A 17,892-nucleotide genomic window follows, 5' to 3' on the forward strand; every position below is an offset into this window, starting at 1 on the left:
TGATATTGTCTCTCTTAAGGTGGGACTAACCCACAATCCTGAGGAGATTATTCGACAATACAGGCACAGGTGCATTTTAACAAGGTTACTCTCCCCCAAAGACGCCTGATTTAGGAGCTGTTTCTTCTCTCAAAAGTGAAAGGAGCACTGAGGGGCCTGGAGGGCCACAGCGGGGAAGCAGGAACTCGACAGCTGACCCTCTAGATGAATTCGGTCTAGGTGGCCACTCAGGGTCTGTGGTGAGGGCCCACACTCCGCCAGGGGCTACAGTGCCTCAGGCAGGCTGTCACAAGACTGAGTCCCTTCATGGAGTCCAAAATTGTTACTGAGCAAGGACTCGCTACCCAACGTGCATAAAAGCCAATACTATGGAACTGGCTTTTGAGAAAAGGAAGAGCTTTATTGTGAGGTTGACTGCCAAGGAGACAGATATGAGGGCCTTGCCTTGGTTGACCCCACGGATGAGGAGGAACCTTGGATACAGAGGGACGACGATAAGCAATAGGTGGATGAACACCCACAGTGTTCAAGGGTCAGCCCTACACCAGTTAAACGCGATTGTCATACTGGATAAAAAAGCAAAACCGAATATTTGCTTTCTACACAAAACCCACTTTAGAATGTAAATTGGTACGGCCACTATGGAGAACATTATGGAGGTTCCCTAAAACACTAAAAATAGAACTACCATATGATCCAGCAATCCCACTCCAGGGCATATAACCGGTAAAGACGAAAACTCTAATTCCAAAAGATACATGTGCCCCAATGTTCATAGCAGCACTATTCACAACAGCCAAGTCATGGAAGCTGTCTAAGTGTCCATCGACAGAGGAATGGATAAATAAGATGTGGCAAATATATATATATATAAATATATATATATATACACACACATATATATAATGGAATATCACTCAGCCATAAAAAAGAATGAACTAATGCCATTTGTAGCAACACGACCTACAGATTATCATACTAAGTGAAGTAGGTCACACAGAGAAAGACAGTATCATATATCACTTATATGTGAAATCTAAAATATTATACAAATGAACTTATTTACAAAAGAGGAACAGATTCACAGACATAACAAACAAACTTATGGTTACCAAAGAGGAAGAGGGGAATAAAGTAGGAGTTTGGGATTAATAGCTACACACTACTATATATAAAATATATAAACAACAAGGACCTATTTTATAGCACAGGGAACTACATTCAATATCTTGTAATAACTTATAATGGAAAGGAATCTAAATTATATACACAAATATATATATATATATATATCTGAATTACTTTGCTTTATACCTGAAACTAACACAACATTGTAAATCAACTATACTTCAATAACAATGAAAAAAAAGAAACCCACTTAAATATAAAGACATAGGTAGGATAAAAGCAAAAGGATGGAAAAAGATATTCCATGTAAACAGTAATCAAAAAAACAGCTAGAGTGCTATATTAATATCAGACAAAGCAGACATCAGAACAAGGAATATTTCTAGGGATAGTGAAGAATATTACATAATGACAAAGAAGTCAATTTTCCAAGAATACAACTATCCTCAATGTATATGCACCTTAGAAGAGAGCTTCTAAATACATGGAATAAAACTGAGAACTGAAAGAAGAGATAGACAAATCTCTGGTGAGACATCTCTCTCTGGAAGAGATGGTACAAGTACAGAGAAAGTAAGAATATAAAAGACCTGAACAAAACTACAAACCAACTTGACCTAACTGATATTTAGAGAATACTCTACTTAACAATAAGAGAATACACAATCTTTCCAAGGACACATGGAACATTCAGCAAGATGTACCATATCCTTATCTATACGAAAAACCATTAAAAATTTTAAAAGTTTAAATATCTAAATCATACAAAGTATTTCTTGTACCATAACAGAATTAAACTTGAAATCATTAATAGGACAATAACTGGGAAATCCAAACATGTGGAAATTGAACAGCACTCTTATAAACAACCCGCGAGTCAAAGAAGAAATCCCAAGGGAAATTAGAAAATGTTTTTAATTGAATGAAAAAATAATCAATGATCTGAGTTCTACCTTAAGAAACCAGAAAAAGAACAAATTAAACCCATAGCAACTATAAGGAAGGAAAGAGGATAACAGCAGAAATGAATGAAATCCAGAAAATGTCAGAGAATAATCAGTAAAGCCAAAAGCTGTTTCATTGAAAAAAAAATCAATAAAATATTCAAGAAAAACAAAACAAAACAAGAAAGACACAAGTTACAAATGTCAGGAATCAAAGAGGGGACATCATCACGAACATCACACTTTTAGTGTACAGCCACTAAAAGGATAAGAAGGGAATACTATAAAATGCTCTAGGTACATCATTCCAACAAGTTAGATAAAATGGACACATCTCTGGAGACACACAAGACGATGCTTCTAGCATCACTGAGCTGGCCTTTTGGTCCTAAGGCGAGGATGAGAAACATGTGAGGCAGAGCTGCACCAGCTAAGGTACCTCTTCTAAGCCCAGCCTGGAGCAGGATGCCCCAGTCGCCCTGTAGATGCATGAGTGAACCCTACTGAGTCCAACAAGATCAGCTGCACAAGGTGTAGGTGAGAGAGAAATAAATGTTTTTTATTATTATTGTAGATTTGTGGGGTTTTATTGGTTTGAATGCTATACAAGGAATGCTAACTGGTAATGTATTGACCTGGGATAAATGCCAAGCCTGGGGAGGGCTGGGTTTTGCCAGGCAGAGGCAGGGAAGAAAAAAAGAAGGGCATTTAGAAAGAAATAAACAGCAAAGGCCCCTAGCAGAGCAGCTAGCTGGCCACGGGCAGGTACAGAACCCAGGCAGAGAGCAGTAGTGCCAGGAATCCCGTCCCAGCAGCACGCTACAGTCCTGTTTGCACCCAGTGCTGACTGCAAGGTAGTCATACATAAAGAGGGATCTATTCTCCCCCCGGATGGAAGTCCCCCCACAAACCCTGCTCCCAACCACAGCCCCTTTCCCAGCAACAGCCACTGGTACGAATCCTGTATATGCTCTACCCTTCCTGACCTTTGTCCACACAGCTATATGCTCATCCACGGATCCATTCATCCATCCACTCAGCCATACTGTGTGGTTTTAAAAAGCAGTAGTAAATGCTATTTATTGCACTGTGGGGCTTCGGGTTTATCACTTAATCACACATCTTAGAAGTCTTTCTATGTCAATACATAGAGAGCTACCTCAGTTTTTAAATTGCTACACTGCATTCATGAAATGAATGTACCATAATTTTTTTCACCATTCCTCTACTGAATGGACACTTTAGTTACTTGATTTTTCTCCACTGTAAACAACGCTGCGGTGCACATCCGAGCACCTAAATGACTGTGCATGTGTGCCACCATCTGAGCGGGATCCATTCCGGATTGCTGGGTCCAAGGGTGGGTCCAGTAAAATGTGGAGGCACTGTTAAACTGCCCTCCAATAATGGCTGTGTAGGGCTTCCCTGGTGGCGCCGTGGTTAAGAATCCGCCTGCCAATGCAGGGCACATGGGTTCAAGCCCTGGTCCGGGAAGATCCCACATGCCGTGGAGCAACTAAGCCCGTGAGCCACAACTACTGAGCCCGCACGCCTAGAGCCTGTGTTCCGCAACAAGACAAGCCACCTCAATGAGTAGCCTGTGCACCGCAATGAAGAGTAGACCCCGCTCACCACAACTAGAGACAGCTCGCGCTCAGTAATGAAGACCCAACGCAGCCAAAAATAAATAAATTAAAATAAATTAAAAAAAAAAAGGCTGTGTAAATGTGCATTCCCATCAACAGTGTGTGGGAAACCAGCTTCACTACACTCTTGCTGACATTGGCTTTTACTGACCTTTAAAAATGTTCCCAATCTGATAGAAAAGAAATGTTATTTCATTGAGATTTTAATATGCATTTCTGAGGTTGATGGTGAAGTGATCTTTTTTTTAACATGTATATTGGCTATTTGGATTTCTTCTACAGATATCCTTGCCTCATTTTCCCGTTTGTTTCTTGTCTTTTATTGATTTGTTGGCACTATTTATATTCTGTATTATGTCTATTAACCCTATTAACAGATACGTTGAAAATATTCTCCACCAGTCCACCACTTCTCTTTCAACTTTCTTTTCTGGTATCTCTATTTACACAGAAGTTTTACTTTGTTGTTGTCAAATTTGCTGGTCTTTTCATTTCTGGTTTCTGGGTTTTGTGTCTTGCTTAGGAAGGCTGAGCCATTAATTGTTTACAAGGCACTTTCATTTCCATTTTCTCATAGAGGCCTGGGCCACAGGGACTCAGTGAAGTGCATAGTATCTCCACTAGAGATAAGAAAAAGAAAGGTCAGAGAGGGTAAGTGACTTAACTCAGGTCACACAGTCACTTTGGGGTAGACTTAGAGGCAGTACTGGGATTCTCAGGGTCTCAGGTCCAGGATACCCCTCCCGGCTGCCAGGTCAATCGGCCAATACCATTCCCCACACACTCACAGCATTCCTGGCAGGTCACCTGCATACCTCTTGTAGTTAGAAAGCTGTAGCCCATGCTTCCCTACCAGGGAACAGATCTGTCTCCCTGGGGTACTCACCTGTCACTCCTGGTGCTGCTTTCAGGATCCCCCGGCAACTCTGTTCCCTGTCCCCCGACAGGCCTCCAGCTGTGTGGGGGCAGCCCCTGTGGCCCCCGGAGGCACCACGTCTCTAGGTCAAGCACTTCATCCCTTAGTGGTCCTCCTGGGACCTGGTCTCCCAACACATCTGGTCATCCTCACCCTCATCAGATCTTCAACAATATGCAGGGTCAGCAGTGTGACATTAACTTTTTCAAGTCCAATATATTTGGAAGGAGCCCCTTCGTGTGGTGACAGGGGCACAATCAGATGGCATGGGGGGATAGGATGGAGAGGCTTCGAGGGTTTCCAGAGCAGTGGCTTTGGAGCTGGTCCTTGGAGGAGTCCTCCAGGCAGAAAGGAAACCCAGGAGTGTGACTGGCATGACGGCAGAGAGGGCGAAAAGTCAGAGCTCCCTGTGGCCGGCCAGAGGAAGGGAGCAGACGCAGAAGTAGGAAGGAGCGAGGTCCAAGTGCAAAGTGTCCCTGACTATGTGGCTGGGGTTTTAGGCTTTATCCTACAGGCCAGGGTTCTTCATGGGAACTGGAAGAGGGGGGTACCTCCAAGTACAGTCCGGGTCCAAGTACAGTCCAGGGACCCCAGCTTCAGAATCACAGGAGTACCTGTTAAAATGCAGATTCCAGGGCCATCCCAGGCCTGTGGAATTAGAGGTGGGATGTGGGAACCTGCACGGGAAACAAGCTCTCTAGGGGATTCTGATGCTTACTTGTGTCTGAGGCCATTGTCCTCCAAAGCCCACGGATAGCCTTGAGCAAAGCTGAGAATCTCTAAGATGTAGGTGAAGTTTGTGTCTGGTCTCAGGACTGGGCGTTCCATGCAATTCACACAAAGTCCCTGACCTGGGCTGGCGGGGACCCCTCCCTGGTGGAGGGCGTTGAGGTGGAGAAGGGATGTGGCTGGTCAGGGGGCTGAAGGTCACAGTGACCCCAAGGGGTGACCTAGGCCACCTCAGCAGAACCTGTCTCCGTCCCAGAGATCAGAGGAAGTTGTCACTTCTGTTCACCCAGCTATAACTCCGACAGTTTGGACTCCCTACCTGTCCCTGCCAGGCTGGCAGGGGTTCTGTCTATGCATCCCAAGCCTTCTGGGTTCACACTCATCTCAGTTCTCTTTTCACTTGCAGGCCTCCGAGGTTTATCAGGTGCTCACCACATGTCAGGCAGCATGCCAAGCTCTCTTTGGAATTTTCTCACTGAATCCTCAACCCTAGAGGTAGGTGTGGTTATTATCCCAAGGCTCAGAGGAGTTAAGTCACTTTCTCGAGGTCACACAGCTGGTGAGGGTTTTCCTGCCTCCTGAGCCTGTGGTATACCTGACCATTCTGATCCACTGATTTTAGATGTTTGAAGGATGAATGAATCAACAAACAAATGCTGTGTTCCAAAGCTCTGTGAGCAGGAAGGCACGCTACCCTCCTGGAAATATGGCATTTGGAGGCCTAACATCTTCCACGTGTTGTTTATGTGCCAGGTACCATGCCAGGTTCTTTGCATAGTTATCTAGTTTAATCCTCTCAACCGGGAGACCTGTTCTATTAATTATCCCCATTTTGCAGATGAGAAAACCAAGGCTCATAGAGGTTAGGCACTTGCCCCAGGTCCCAGAGCCAGCAGGTGACAGAGCTGGCTGCGAAGACTTTGCTAATGACCATCACAATGCACAGGGTGACCCTGGGTCTTTCTCATATGTGAGGGTGCTGACCACCCATGAATGTGGGTGGGAGTGCCCTGGGCTCGTGGGGTGACCCTGACTGGGGAAGCTGCAGTGATGCTGCCAGGAGGGTGATGAACAGGGATCCCAGACTGCCATGACTCCTTCCTGTGGCACAGGATCTTTGCAAAGAGTTTGCATGTCAGCCTAAACATTAGGATATCCTGAGGCAACTGTGTGGGCCCGTCACGCTCCTGCACACACTGAGGGCCTGTACTCATCTCCCTGCCTGGCTCTGGGCTCCTGGCACCTCCGGACCCCATGGCAGGGAGAGCTCAGCCCCCACTCTCCTGACCACTCAACCCCAGCCCCAGCCCCAGCCCATGCCCTGGGATGCAGGCAGTTTCCCCACCAGGGAGAGGAGGGGCCCAAGCCAGGAGCCAGGGACCCACCATCGGGACACTTGGCTACCAGTCCTGCTTCGACCCCAGGCCAGAGAGTTTCTACTGCACCTCCCCCTAGGACTGAGGACGAAATGAGTTCTAGTATCTGGTTTAGGCTACTATGGGGTATTTGTTCCCATCTACTACTCCAGCCCAGCAGGGCAGATCAAGTCCACACTCTAGCTGAGCTTACAGGAGCCTTTGCGACCTGCCCACATCTGACCTCAGATCCTCCGCCCTCTCTACTCGTTCTCCCCACCGTACTGAGCCCCGAGCTTTCAGCTCCGGAACTCGCCATGCTCCTTCTCCCCACCGTACTGAGCCCCGAGCTTTCAGCTCCGGAACTCGCCATGCTCCTTCTCCCCACCGTACTGAGCCCCGAGCTTTCAGCTCCGGAACTCGCCATGCTCCTTCTTACTGCTCCACGTGCTCCTGCTTCTGTCTGGACTGTGCTCACCCCTCCTCCCTTTGTCTGTCTTATACTCTCTCTCTGGCCCCCTGAGGTCACAGCACTTCTCAGTGTCAGGGTGTTCTCAGTGAGGGAGGCTATTGATATAACGTCGTCCTGACACCCTCCACCCCCATCACAGCTCCCTGGCAGGCCCTGCATCTCTCCTGGTCTCCTTTACACCCTCTGCCCTTGGCCCACGCCTGGCAGATGGTGGGAGCTCAGTCAGTGCCGGATGCATGAATAGATGAGTAAATGTATAAACAAACGAACAGAGAGCAAAAGGAATCCTCCACTCTCAGAAATCAATCCATTTGGTGACTACTTCACGTGCCAGGCCCTGTTCTGGGCCCAGGAAGGAGAAGGCTCAGGGCAGTTTCCTGCCTCCAGGGCCCTCCCTGTCCTAAGTGGTGGTACTATAATGCAGGTGATAATACTGACATCAGTCTATATTGCTATGATTTATCATCCAAATGGGGACCTTTAAGACCAAAAGGGGTGTCATTAGTAACTGCAGTGAAGTGGTTACATAAGGAGGGGCTGTCTTGAGTCGCCCCCTGTCCATTGGGCACTTTCTTTGTGCCAATCTCCAGACTAAACTCTTTGTACAGGTCATCTCATATGATCCTCACAATCGCCTACGGGGATAGCTATAATTATTCCATGTTATAGATGAGGAAAGACAGGCTCAGAGATGCGTTCTGCCCAGGGTCACACAGCTGATAAGTGGCAGAGCTGGATTTGAACTCAGCAACTCAGCCCCAGAGACCATGTTTTTAACCACCTGCCTTCAGCAATGTCTGCGGCTCTCAGAAAGGTCAAGGGTAGAGGGGACTGGCTTGGTTTTTGGAGCCAGACAGACTGGGAATCACATTCCCCACTCATAGCTGTGTGACCACAGCCAGGTCCCTGGCCTCTCTGTTTTTTTCATCTGTAAAACAGGGGAAGGGTTACTAACTCAGATTCAGTGAGATAGTAATGCAGGTGAAGTGCATTCAACAAATATTTATCAAGTGTTGACTCTCTGCTTGGCCTTAGGGACAGTGCTGAACATGGCAGGCATGGTCCCTCCCCTTTGGAGCTCACAGCCTGGTGGTGAAGATGAACTAGGATATCAGCGGAGTTGCAGGACATCCTGGGAGCACTGAAGACAAGGACGAGTCTGCCTAAACTGAGAAGGAGTTGGGGAGAGGTGCAGGGAGGAGTAGGGAATATTCTAGGAAGGAGAGACAGCATGGTAAAGGCTTGGAGGTGCGAGAGCACATAGGACATCAGGGGACTGAGGGTGTCAAAAAAACATGAGGGCCCATCAGAGGCACAAGCAAAGGACTGGGAAAAGAATCCACTTCCAGCTGAGTATTAGGAAGGCTTCCTGGAGGAGGTGGCTTTGGGCTGGGCTGGAAGTTAGAGCAAGACTTTGCCTTTCAGTCATAGAGGGCTGGGAGTCCTAGGTGGTAAGCACAGCGCCAACAGAGATGCAGAGGTGGGGCTTCTACACAGCAAAAGCTAACAAAATGAAAAGGTAACCTATGAAATGGGAGAAAATATTGGCAAATTATATATCTGATAAGGGGTTAATATCTAAAATATAAGTAACACATACAACTCAATAGCAAAAAAAAAAAAAATCCAATTACAACATGGACAGAGGAACTGAATAGACATTTTTGCAAAGAAGATCTACACATGGCCAACAGGCACATGAAAAGATGCACATCACTAATCATCAAGAAATCAAATCAAAACCACAATGAGATATCACCTCACACCTGTTCGAATGGCTATTATCAAAAAGACAAGCGATAGGTGTTGGTAAGGATGTGGAGAAAAGGGAAGCCTTGTGTACTGTTGGAAGGTTGGACAGCTTGTGGCCACACAGGGGTAGACGGGCCTTGAGGGCAGATGTGGGGGAGGGAGCAGGAGAGGTTGGAGCCAGGTCAGGAAGGGCCTTGAAGACCACATGAGGATGTCTGGACTTGTTTGTTGGGCTGTGGGGAGCCATCAAAGGTGTTTGAGCAAAGGAGAGCCAAGATCATAGTATGCTTCAAGAAGATCAGTAACGAAGAAGAAAAACTTTCAGGCGTGGAAGCTGCCGTCTTGTCCCTTCAGAAGGGGAACAACCACTCTGAGAATTCTGTGATTTTCCAGAAGCTTTGTTACTTCCCTGTGTTTGTGACTTTCTAGTTCCTTGCAGTGATTACCCACAAAACCCCAAACCAGAAAGAGACTGGAACTGCCCCAACCTTGTTAGGAGGAAAGGAGCCCTAAGCGGGGGGTGGAGGCATAGGGAGCTGTTGCAGAGGGCAGACAAGCATGCCAAAGGGGGACCAGAGAGAAGGGCAGGGGCTGAGCCAGTGGGAGGGGGACCACAGAGAGATAGTCTGGCTTCTGTGATGTCCCTGAGTCCCTGCTGGATCCTGAGAAGGGCCACCCCCTGCCCCAGGCTGGGCCCCCTTCATCAGGCCCCAAAAGTCATGGCAGGTCATGGCAGATGGTATTCTGAGCTGTGGGAACCCATCACAGCCCAGAGAAGCCCCAGAAGCCCCCTCCAAGGAGGAGCCTACCCAGGGAATTCCAGGAGCCTCACCCCGAGTGGACGGTCAGCACCCTGACTCCAAGGCTCAGCCTGCTGCCCACTCTGCATCCAGGAACTGGACTCAGAGACTCCCTGAGAAAGGCAGTGGCAAGGACACCAGACTGGCAGGCATGAGCCTCCCTGTGTGTGACCTTGGGCCAGCACTTCATGGCTCTGAGCCTCAGCTTCCTCATCTGGATCTTTCCTTGGCATGTCTCCTGGCTGTACTGTCAACATCACATGGGTCCACCGATAGGAACCCACTCTAAATGGTGCGGGAACGGGACAGAGCCAGGGTCTCAAGGGTCTCTTTCTATATTACATATTTGGTAATAGATACTTTTTAGTGTAGGCGTATATTATATAAATGCTTTTATAAAAGTAATTCTAAATGACTATGAAGCTGAATGAGAAACTGAAATAGAAGAGGCCTTGTGGAGACAGGGCTCTAATTCAAAGAAGGGGCATTAATGGCGGTCGTGGGGCCCCTCACCAGCTGAGGGTCAGGGCCCCTCAGCAAAAGCTTTCAGTCTTTCCCTCTTTTTCCAGGAACTAGGACGCTGGCTGTGAATAGGGTGGCGGAAGAATTGTGTAGTCAAGTGGCTCATCGTCTGGGAGGAAAATTCCAGCTCACCCGTTCCCATGGGCCCGCCTGAGTGGCGGGAGCCCGCAGAGGTTGACCTACGCTTCCCCCGTCCTCCAGCTCCCGCACCCCTCTGCACAGGGGCCTGTGGGTTCCAAGCCCCGCACCAGACTCTTATTATGTTCACTTAGCCCTCAGACTCACTTAGCTCTCTCCTCTCCCCCAGTGTTTTCTCCTGGGGACCCACAGACCCAGAAGTCTGGAGTCAGGAGACCGGGGCTGGGACCCAGGCTTCCCCACTCACCTGCCCTGCAACCCGGCCTGGGCTTCGCCTCCCCTAGGGCTGACCTGGGGGTCGGCCAGGCCCAGGCTCCTATCCCCTCCGTGCCACACCGACCAGATGACCTTGGGCAAGCCACTTCAACCCCCCCTGAACTGGTGTCCCCTTTGTAACATGGGGACAATAGTAGCCCCTGGTTCACAGGGTGGATGTAAGGGCGAATGAGAAAATGTGTGCAGCAACAGGACAGGCCTGGCACAGAGTAACTGTTCAGTAAGTGGGCACCAGCGCTCTATCCTCCTTCATCCCTTTGTGGCATCATTAGCTCCATTTACCTCTGGGGAAAGGGAGGCCTAAGGCCGAATAATCCACCCAAGGCCCCATAAGGAGCAGGCCTGAGATGGAGGGAGCCGAGGTCCCCTGACCTCCAGATGGAGGCTTTTCCCAAGGGCGAGGATAATCCGCATCTGGAATGTGGTCGTTTACTCTCTTTACAGGGCAGATCTGGGTATGGCTTATTCATCTCCTACCACAGCCAGGAGAGACGGGGTCACGGGCTCTAAGGCCAGGAGCCCCAGGAGGGTGGGCCCTGCAGCAGGCGGGGTTTCCCCGGGGGTGGCTCAACCGCCCCTGAGTTGGCGGCTGGGCCCGTGAGTCAGAGCTGCCCCACGTCTGTTCCTCTCCCCACTGGCAGCCACGGCCCCAGACTTCTGGAGGCAGTCCAGGGAGCCCTGTGGTTCCAAAACCAGGTGCCTGTCCCCAGAAACAGACGGAGAGGCCCCTTCCCCAGTTCAGAGTGAGCAGGGAACGGCCAAGGCCACGTAGTGAGGTGTGACAGATCTCAAGCCGAAACCTGGTTCCATCTCAGGTGACCCCTCCCAAAGGGCTCAGGCAGGAGGGCCAGGAAGCCCCAGGCTGGGTCCAGGACCTGTGCTCTCTGCCCTCTGCCCCTGGCAGCTCTATTGCCCTGGCCCCCTACTGCTGCCAGGTCTCCCAGGCCTGGGCTGGGCAGTGGAGCCGACGTCCAATACCGAGCCGGCCAGCAGACACCAAGATGCCTGGTTCGTGCCAGCCCCACGCCACCGAGCTGCTGCAGCCATGGGGGGCCGGTCCGCACCCCTCTCCCAGCCTGGCTAGACTTTGCTCTCAGAGACACAGCCGGGCCGCCTTTCCCTCCCCTGGCCTTGTCTTGGTGGCTCTCACCCCGCGTCTTCCTCCCTTCCTCTTCCTCTCTCTCCTTCACCCTCTCCCCATTCTTCCGGCTCTCTGGACCCCTTGGGCGCTCTGTCCATCTGCCCTGCTCCTACCTGAGACACGACCACTACTCACCGGGGCCTGGGATCTGGGCTTTAGCGGATGCCTCTCATGAGCCACACCAGCCTCAATCTGGGCCCATGGGCAGAGTGGAGGGAGGGAGGGGGGTGGCCTGGCTTAACGGCCAAAGCCAAAGCACATGGTGGGGCGGAGTGGGGCTGGCAGGGGAGCGCAGGCTCCCAACCCAGAACTAGGCACTGCAGAGCCAGAAGAGCATTCTCCTTTCACAACTTGGAAAACCAAAGCCTGAGGTCCAGGTCACCCGGCTACCAGCGAGGAGCTGGGGGGAGTGTGAAGACCCCCGTCTCACAGATGGAAGCAAGACTTGAGCTGAAGGGCCCTGTGCAGGGATCCTACATCTGGGCGAGCCCGGCTGCCCTACCCCACTCTTGCCACCTCCCGGGCCCGGGGATCCAAACCTGCGAGACACCACAAGGTCTGTGGGTGAGAAGCACCAGGTTTAATATTAAAATCTTTCTCTTAAAAAAAAAAAAGTACACAGAGAAGAAAAGTTGATGGCATACAAAATAGCACTTCTGTTGTATAAATGTGAGTTAATGTGAGTCCTAAAAATACTTGTAAACCTAGGTGATTACATCTTTGGTACCGTAGTGAGAACCCACGCCCTCTCCTTGACCAGGCTTCGTGGGTCCTGGGGCGGGGAGGTGCCAACCAACACAGGGGGCTGGTGCCCAGAGGCGCTGACCTTCCCTCACCCTCCGTCCAGCCCTTCCCCTGTCAGCAGTCTTGGCCACAGCCCTCACGCCCCAGACCCCTCCAGTGCCCACTGGGCTGGCAGACACAGTGAGGTGAGCATCCCCGGGCAAAGCCATGTTCTACGGTTTCTGCCTCAGGGTGGGGCAGCTGGCAGGTGGGAAGACACCCCCCCAAAGTACCCACCTCTTGCGCCCCTTCCTCAGGTCCCCCATCCAAGGTTTCTTGTCCTTTCGCTGTCCTCTAGGCCTGCGGCACAGACCTGGACAGCAGGCTCTGGAGTGGTGGGCTGTGTCAGGTGGTCTGACTTGCTGTCTCGGCCTCCTTTGCCCAGAATAGCTCCAGAGGTCATGTGGGTGCTGAAAGGGGTCCCACGGTCTCCCCATGTCCCTGGGGCAGCTTCTGGGGGCTTTCCAGGACACTGGCTGTCACTCAGAGTCAAGGCCTGGGCAGCTGGCCTTTGGGGACTTGCCAGGGGCCTGGGGAAGGGGCACAGTTCCTGAATGCCCGGAGTGTGATGTGTAGTCTGGAACCTCCCCAGACCCCAACTAACCCGGGATAGAGGTTTGGAGGGTTTATCTTTGCTTCATCTGGGCAAGTGTGCAACCCCTGGAATATTCTAGAATGTTAGTGCTGGCAGGGCACCAGAAGTCAATGAGTCCAACCTGCTCATTTTTCAACAGGGAAAACAGAGGGCGAGGGATTCCTCCAAGGTCTCTTAGCGGGTCCAATGCCACATTGGTCCACACGTGTGGACACCTCTTGCAGGCACGTCAACACACTCGTCACAGACGTGGGGCCCATCTGGCCCTGGAGACTCTGGTGAGTGGCGTAAGACTGGCAGTGATGAGGAAAAAGACCCCTGGATCCATGGGGCCAGGAAGGCACGGACACAGGCATGTTATGGGGAGGTGTACCCCGAGTGCCTGGGGCAGGGGCTACAGGCCAGGGTGTCCTGTCCTTGGCTCAGCCCCCAGCATTAATTAAGCTTGGAAGGCCCCAGACCAGCTTGGGCCTGGGAAAGCAAAGACTGGCATTGAGGGGAGGTGGCTTCTGGATGAGGCAACACTGTCCAGGGCCAGGCCCTAGCTCAGCCAGGAGCCAGAGATGCTAGGGTCCCTTCCCCAGCTCTTGGGCAGGAAAAAGTGCAAGGAGAGAGCTGCAGCTCCTTGAGGGGCAGCTGGCTGAACAGAAAAAAAGTTAACCTACCACCTCATGAACCTTGAGCATCTCCTCAGGGATTCCAGCCTCCACATCTGTCAGCCAGGGTGAGAACCCCAGATTGTGGGTTGCCAAGCCCACCTTTCCCATCTTACAGATGGGGAAACTGAGTCCCCTGGGAGAAGCCTGGCTCAGAGTCACATGCGCTCTCCAGAGGCAGAGGACCGGTCATGGTCCCTACAGTTCTCTTACTTCCTAAGCCAGCCCCAGGGGTTGGGGTGTGATGTGCCAGGGGCAAAAGCTTTCCAGAGGGGACAGCTGATGGGAACAGCCTGGCTGTTGGGAGGCTGGGCCAGGCCAGGAGGCGCAGGGTGCTGGGAGGTAGAGGGGGAGCTTCGGGTAGGGCAGGGTGGGGGCCAGCCCCTACAGGAAGCTGTCCTCCGCCTCGGCCCGAGGCCCAGGGCAGCTGGAATCCGGCGGCCGCTTGGGCTCTGGCTCCACCTGGGACTCAGGCTGGGGCTCTGGCTCTGGTTCCTCTTGGGGTTCCAGGGGGCTGTCACAGGAGATGGTAGAGGAGGTGTTGACTTCATTCAGGGCGGAGCTAGAGGCGGAAGGCAAGTGAGTGAGAGGCTGGGAGGGAACCACAGTGAAATAATAACAGCATTAACGTAGAGCTTTCTATCTATCCACCCTTGCAGCATGCACCTTACACATTTTAACTCACTGAATCCTTGTAAAGACTATGCAAGGCAGGCGCTGTGAGGAAAGTGCAGCTCAGAGAGGTTACATCATGGCCCTGCATCACACAGCGGGTAAGTATAGGAGTTGGGGCTTCAGAGCAGATCGAGTTGATTGCTCACCCGTCAGTGTCTCTCTCCTGCATGCCTGAATGTATAATGATCTCATTTAATCCCCACAACAACCTCCAAATAGAAGTACTCTTACTGTTTTCATTTTACAGTTAAGGAAACTGAGGTTCAGAGAGGGGAAGCAGCTTGTCTGAGGGCACAGAGCAGCACCAACATTCACACCCCAAGCTGTTTGGACCCTGAGCTCAACTCCTCTGTACATTGGCTACTTGGAGCCTTGGAATATAAGCTTCTCAAACAGGGTGGGGAGGGCCTGCCAAGTCCTATGTGTGCACTAGGAAGTGCACGTGGAGAGACAGGCTCGCAGAGAAGATGTGCGGCCGGGTCTCACGGCAGCTAGCGGCAGAGATGGAGCTGGCACCCAGTTTGGGGCCCCTGCCATTTCACCATAGGGTGGATCTTGTTTTGGGTGTGGGTCTGGCCACATGGGGAACATCTAGTCCAGGCGACAGGTGGCCTTCCTCCAAAGCCCTCCCCATACTGTAACGTCACATCCCGAGGCAAAAGAAAAGCACGAATCTCCTCCCCAGTCTGAATTCTGGCCTGAACTTCTGTAAGTACCTCTGCCTCCCTGTGCCAGGCTCCCTGGGGTCCTCAGGGCATGGTGCTAAAGGACAGACCACAGGGCTGGCGATGACCACAGAGTAATACATGGAGTGCTGGGGATGAGAATTAGATTTTCCTCTTTTCCTCCTTAGGGCTAGGACAGGGCCTAGAGAGGGGACAGAGCAGATGGCCTGTGGAGGCTCCTCTAAAGAAAACAGCTACCTTACAAATATGTCCCAGGCCACTTTCTCTTACCAGCCTGCCATTTCCACTCGAGGTCATCACAGGTCAAATGAGTTCAATTCTCTCTTCTATTCACTGGCAGGAATAAGTACTCACCCTAGGTAACTTAATTCTAAGGCAAGCCTGATGGCATGAAGGCACAGACACACACACACACACACACACACACACACACACACACACTATGCACACTACTGCTTTGGGCTGCAGGTCAGAATGGCTACCTGGCAAGGCTGGGGGAACCCTCCAGTGGTCCCTCATCAGCAACCTCGGGTTTGGGGTCAGGCAGGGGGATGATATAGTCGTTGTCACCCTCGTTGGGCTGCACAGCAGTGTAGAGGACGGAGCTGGTGTCCAGGGGGGATCGGAGGCCATTGAAGCCGGGCAAGCGGACTTGGGACCGAAGGACGGCTGGGTGGTCGCTCCTCAGAAACTCCTCATCCACCTGCTGGTACTTCTGCTCAGCAGGGCAGGAAGAACCCGAGACACAGGCAGGGTCAGACCAGAAATGCCTTTAGGGATCATCCAATGGGTAGATTCTGACCCAGCCCCTCCCGCCTCATGTAAATAAGGCACCTGGTGCTCAGAGAGGAAGAATTGCCCAAAGCCACACAGCTGAGCTGCTCTCCTACCTGGCCTCTCACCAGACAAGATGAGCTCAGGGTCACCCAGGGAGGGGGCAGGGATCGGACTAGCACCCGCAACCCTAACTCTTCCCCCACTTCAGGGCAGACAGGCACGGGCTCTCTGCCTGCCATGGCCTCCCTCGCTGGGGCCACAGTTTCCCTCGCTACTGAAGGGAGACCACTCCATTCCATCTCACTGGTCCTGGAGCTGTAAACAGATGTGGTTGGGAGTGGGCTTAGGAATGGACTGAGGGAAAGGGCTGTGTCTGGGCCAAAGGACACGTGCGTCCCCCTCACTGTAGCTCCGTAGTTGGGCAGGGAGGGTTTTAAGGCCCTGCTGGCTCCATAAGCCTTGTATGAGTCTGCCACAGGGTCCAAGTGGTCAGGCCCTCAGCAGTCATCTCGCCTGGGGTTGTTCAAACTTGTGACGGAGGCCCAGGACTTGGTCTGGGTGCAAAGGCATGAGGAAGGATGCAGGATGAAGGGGGCTGTAGGCTTCCTGCCCCCACTTTAAATCAATCAGCTTCCACATAGGATTTCACTTTAAAAAACTCTATGCTGCTAAAATAAACTACACTCACAGCTCCAGCCCATCCCTTATTAGTACCCAGGGAAACTGAGGCCCAGAGAGGGGAAAGGATGGTCCCCCAAATACCAGCATGTCACACAAAGCCTTGTACCTTGTGTCTACTTCTGGACCAGAACTCTCCATTCCCCACCCCAACCCTGCCTCAACATACCTTTTTGTAACCCTCGCCCAGCAGTCTCTCGAGAAGCAGCACCAGCTGGGAGAAGGGGGGCCGAATCTCAAACTTCTCTTCCCAGCACTTCTGCATGATCTCATAGCTGGGGAGAGGGGCAGAGGGGTCAGGGCCTCTGGCTCAGGGTTTGCCACCTCCCAGAACAAGGGGAGTAATGAAGAGTTAGGAGGGGAGGGGTTTTTCCATTACTGCACCTGCATGTTCCCTTGGGAAGCCCTCCCACCACCCTCAGTTCAGTGGTTCCATGGGATTGATCACACCTTGGTGAGCACATGACACAGGCATGACCAGTAGGCATTTTTATCCCCTTAGCTCAGTGGCTGGTTTTCTGGATGGGCAGGTGCCCCCAGCCGAGCCCTTGACAGTCACCTCTGGACCTTTCACTGGAACTATGGTGAAAGCAGCTAGGATGTAGCCATTTGGACGGTGCCAACCTGAAAGTGAGGCTGACGCAGAGGAGAGCAGAGCCCCGGGGTAGAACGAGAGAGTGTGGATGATGTCTTATGAACAATAGGATCCAGCTATACCTACATTTTTCTACATCTCTGAACTAATAAATCTGTTTTTGGCTTAAGCTGGTAAAGTTGGATATCTACTGTTTGCACCCAAAGTATCTTCCCAAGTGCTCCACTCACATCTCGTCAGAGGCGTGGGCAGGCTGAGCCATGCGGTAGCCCCTCTTGATGGCATTGTAGAACTGCTCGTTCATGGGCAGCTCTGGGTACGGGGTGCCACCTGTTAGGGAGCAGAGACAAGAAACACAGGCTCAGGGGTGTCGGAACAGTGGCAAGAATCTTCTTCCATGGGACAGGGAGAGGCACACCAACCCCGGCGTTGGTGAGGGCGCAGTGGCCTTGGCACTGGGACATGTGGGCTCCCTCATAGGCTCTGGACAGAGACTGCATCCCTCCCCAGAATCAGAGAACCAGAGAACACCGGAGCCAAGCAGGCTTTTTGATGTCACTGTCCAAATTCATCTCTACTGAGATGGGGAGGTAAAGAGATCCAGAGAGGGCAAGAGATTTGCCAAGGT

The 17,892-nt window shown here is 51.5% G+C and overlaps 2 protein-coding genes across 8 annotated transcripts in view; both read right to left on the minus strand.

Moving 5' to 3' along the window:
* CSF1R (colony stimulating factor 1 receptor) overlaps positions 1 to 4,690 on the minus strand; it is a 72,063-nt gene extending 67,373 nt beyond the window's left edge. For both annotated transcript variants that reach the window (XM_061189841.1, XM_061189840.1), the window contains exon 1: positions 4,605 to 4,690. The gene's annotated coding sequence lies outside the window, so the exon portion shown is untranslated. The remainder of the gene's footprint in view (positions 1 to 4,604) is intronic.
* A 7,690-nt stretch (positions 4,691 to 12,380) lies between these two features.
* PDGFRB (platelet derived growth factor receptor beta) overlaps positions 12,381 to 17,892 on the minus strand; it is a 39,110-nt gene continuing 33,598 nt past the window's right edge. For all 6 annotated transcript variants that reach the window (XM_061189844.1, XM_061189845.1, XM_061189849.1 and 3 more), the window contains 4 exons: positions 17,495 to 17,594; positions 16,839 to 16,944; positions 15,697 to 15,929; positions 12,381 to 14,415 (listed from right to left, as the gene is read on the minus strand). In XM_061189844.1, coding sequence (XP_061045827.1) covers positions 14,238 to 14,415; positions 15,697 to 15,929; positions 16,839 to 16,944; positions 17,495 to 17,594 — 617 coding nt within the window. In that variant the 3' untranslated portion in view covers positions 12,381 to 14,237. The remainder of the gene's footprint in view (positions 14,416 to 15,696; positions 15,930 to 16,838; positions 16,945 to 17,494; positions 17,595 to 17,892) is intronic.

Source organism: Eubalaena glacialis, chromosome 4 (genome assembly GCF_028564815.1).
Source record: "Eubalaena glacialis isolate mEubGla1 chromosome 4, mEubGla1.1.hap2.+ XY, whole genome shotgun sequence".
Taxonomy (NCBI): Eukaryota; Metazoa; Chordata; class Mammalia; order Artiodactyla; family Balaenidae; genus Eubalaena; species Eubalaena glacialis.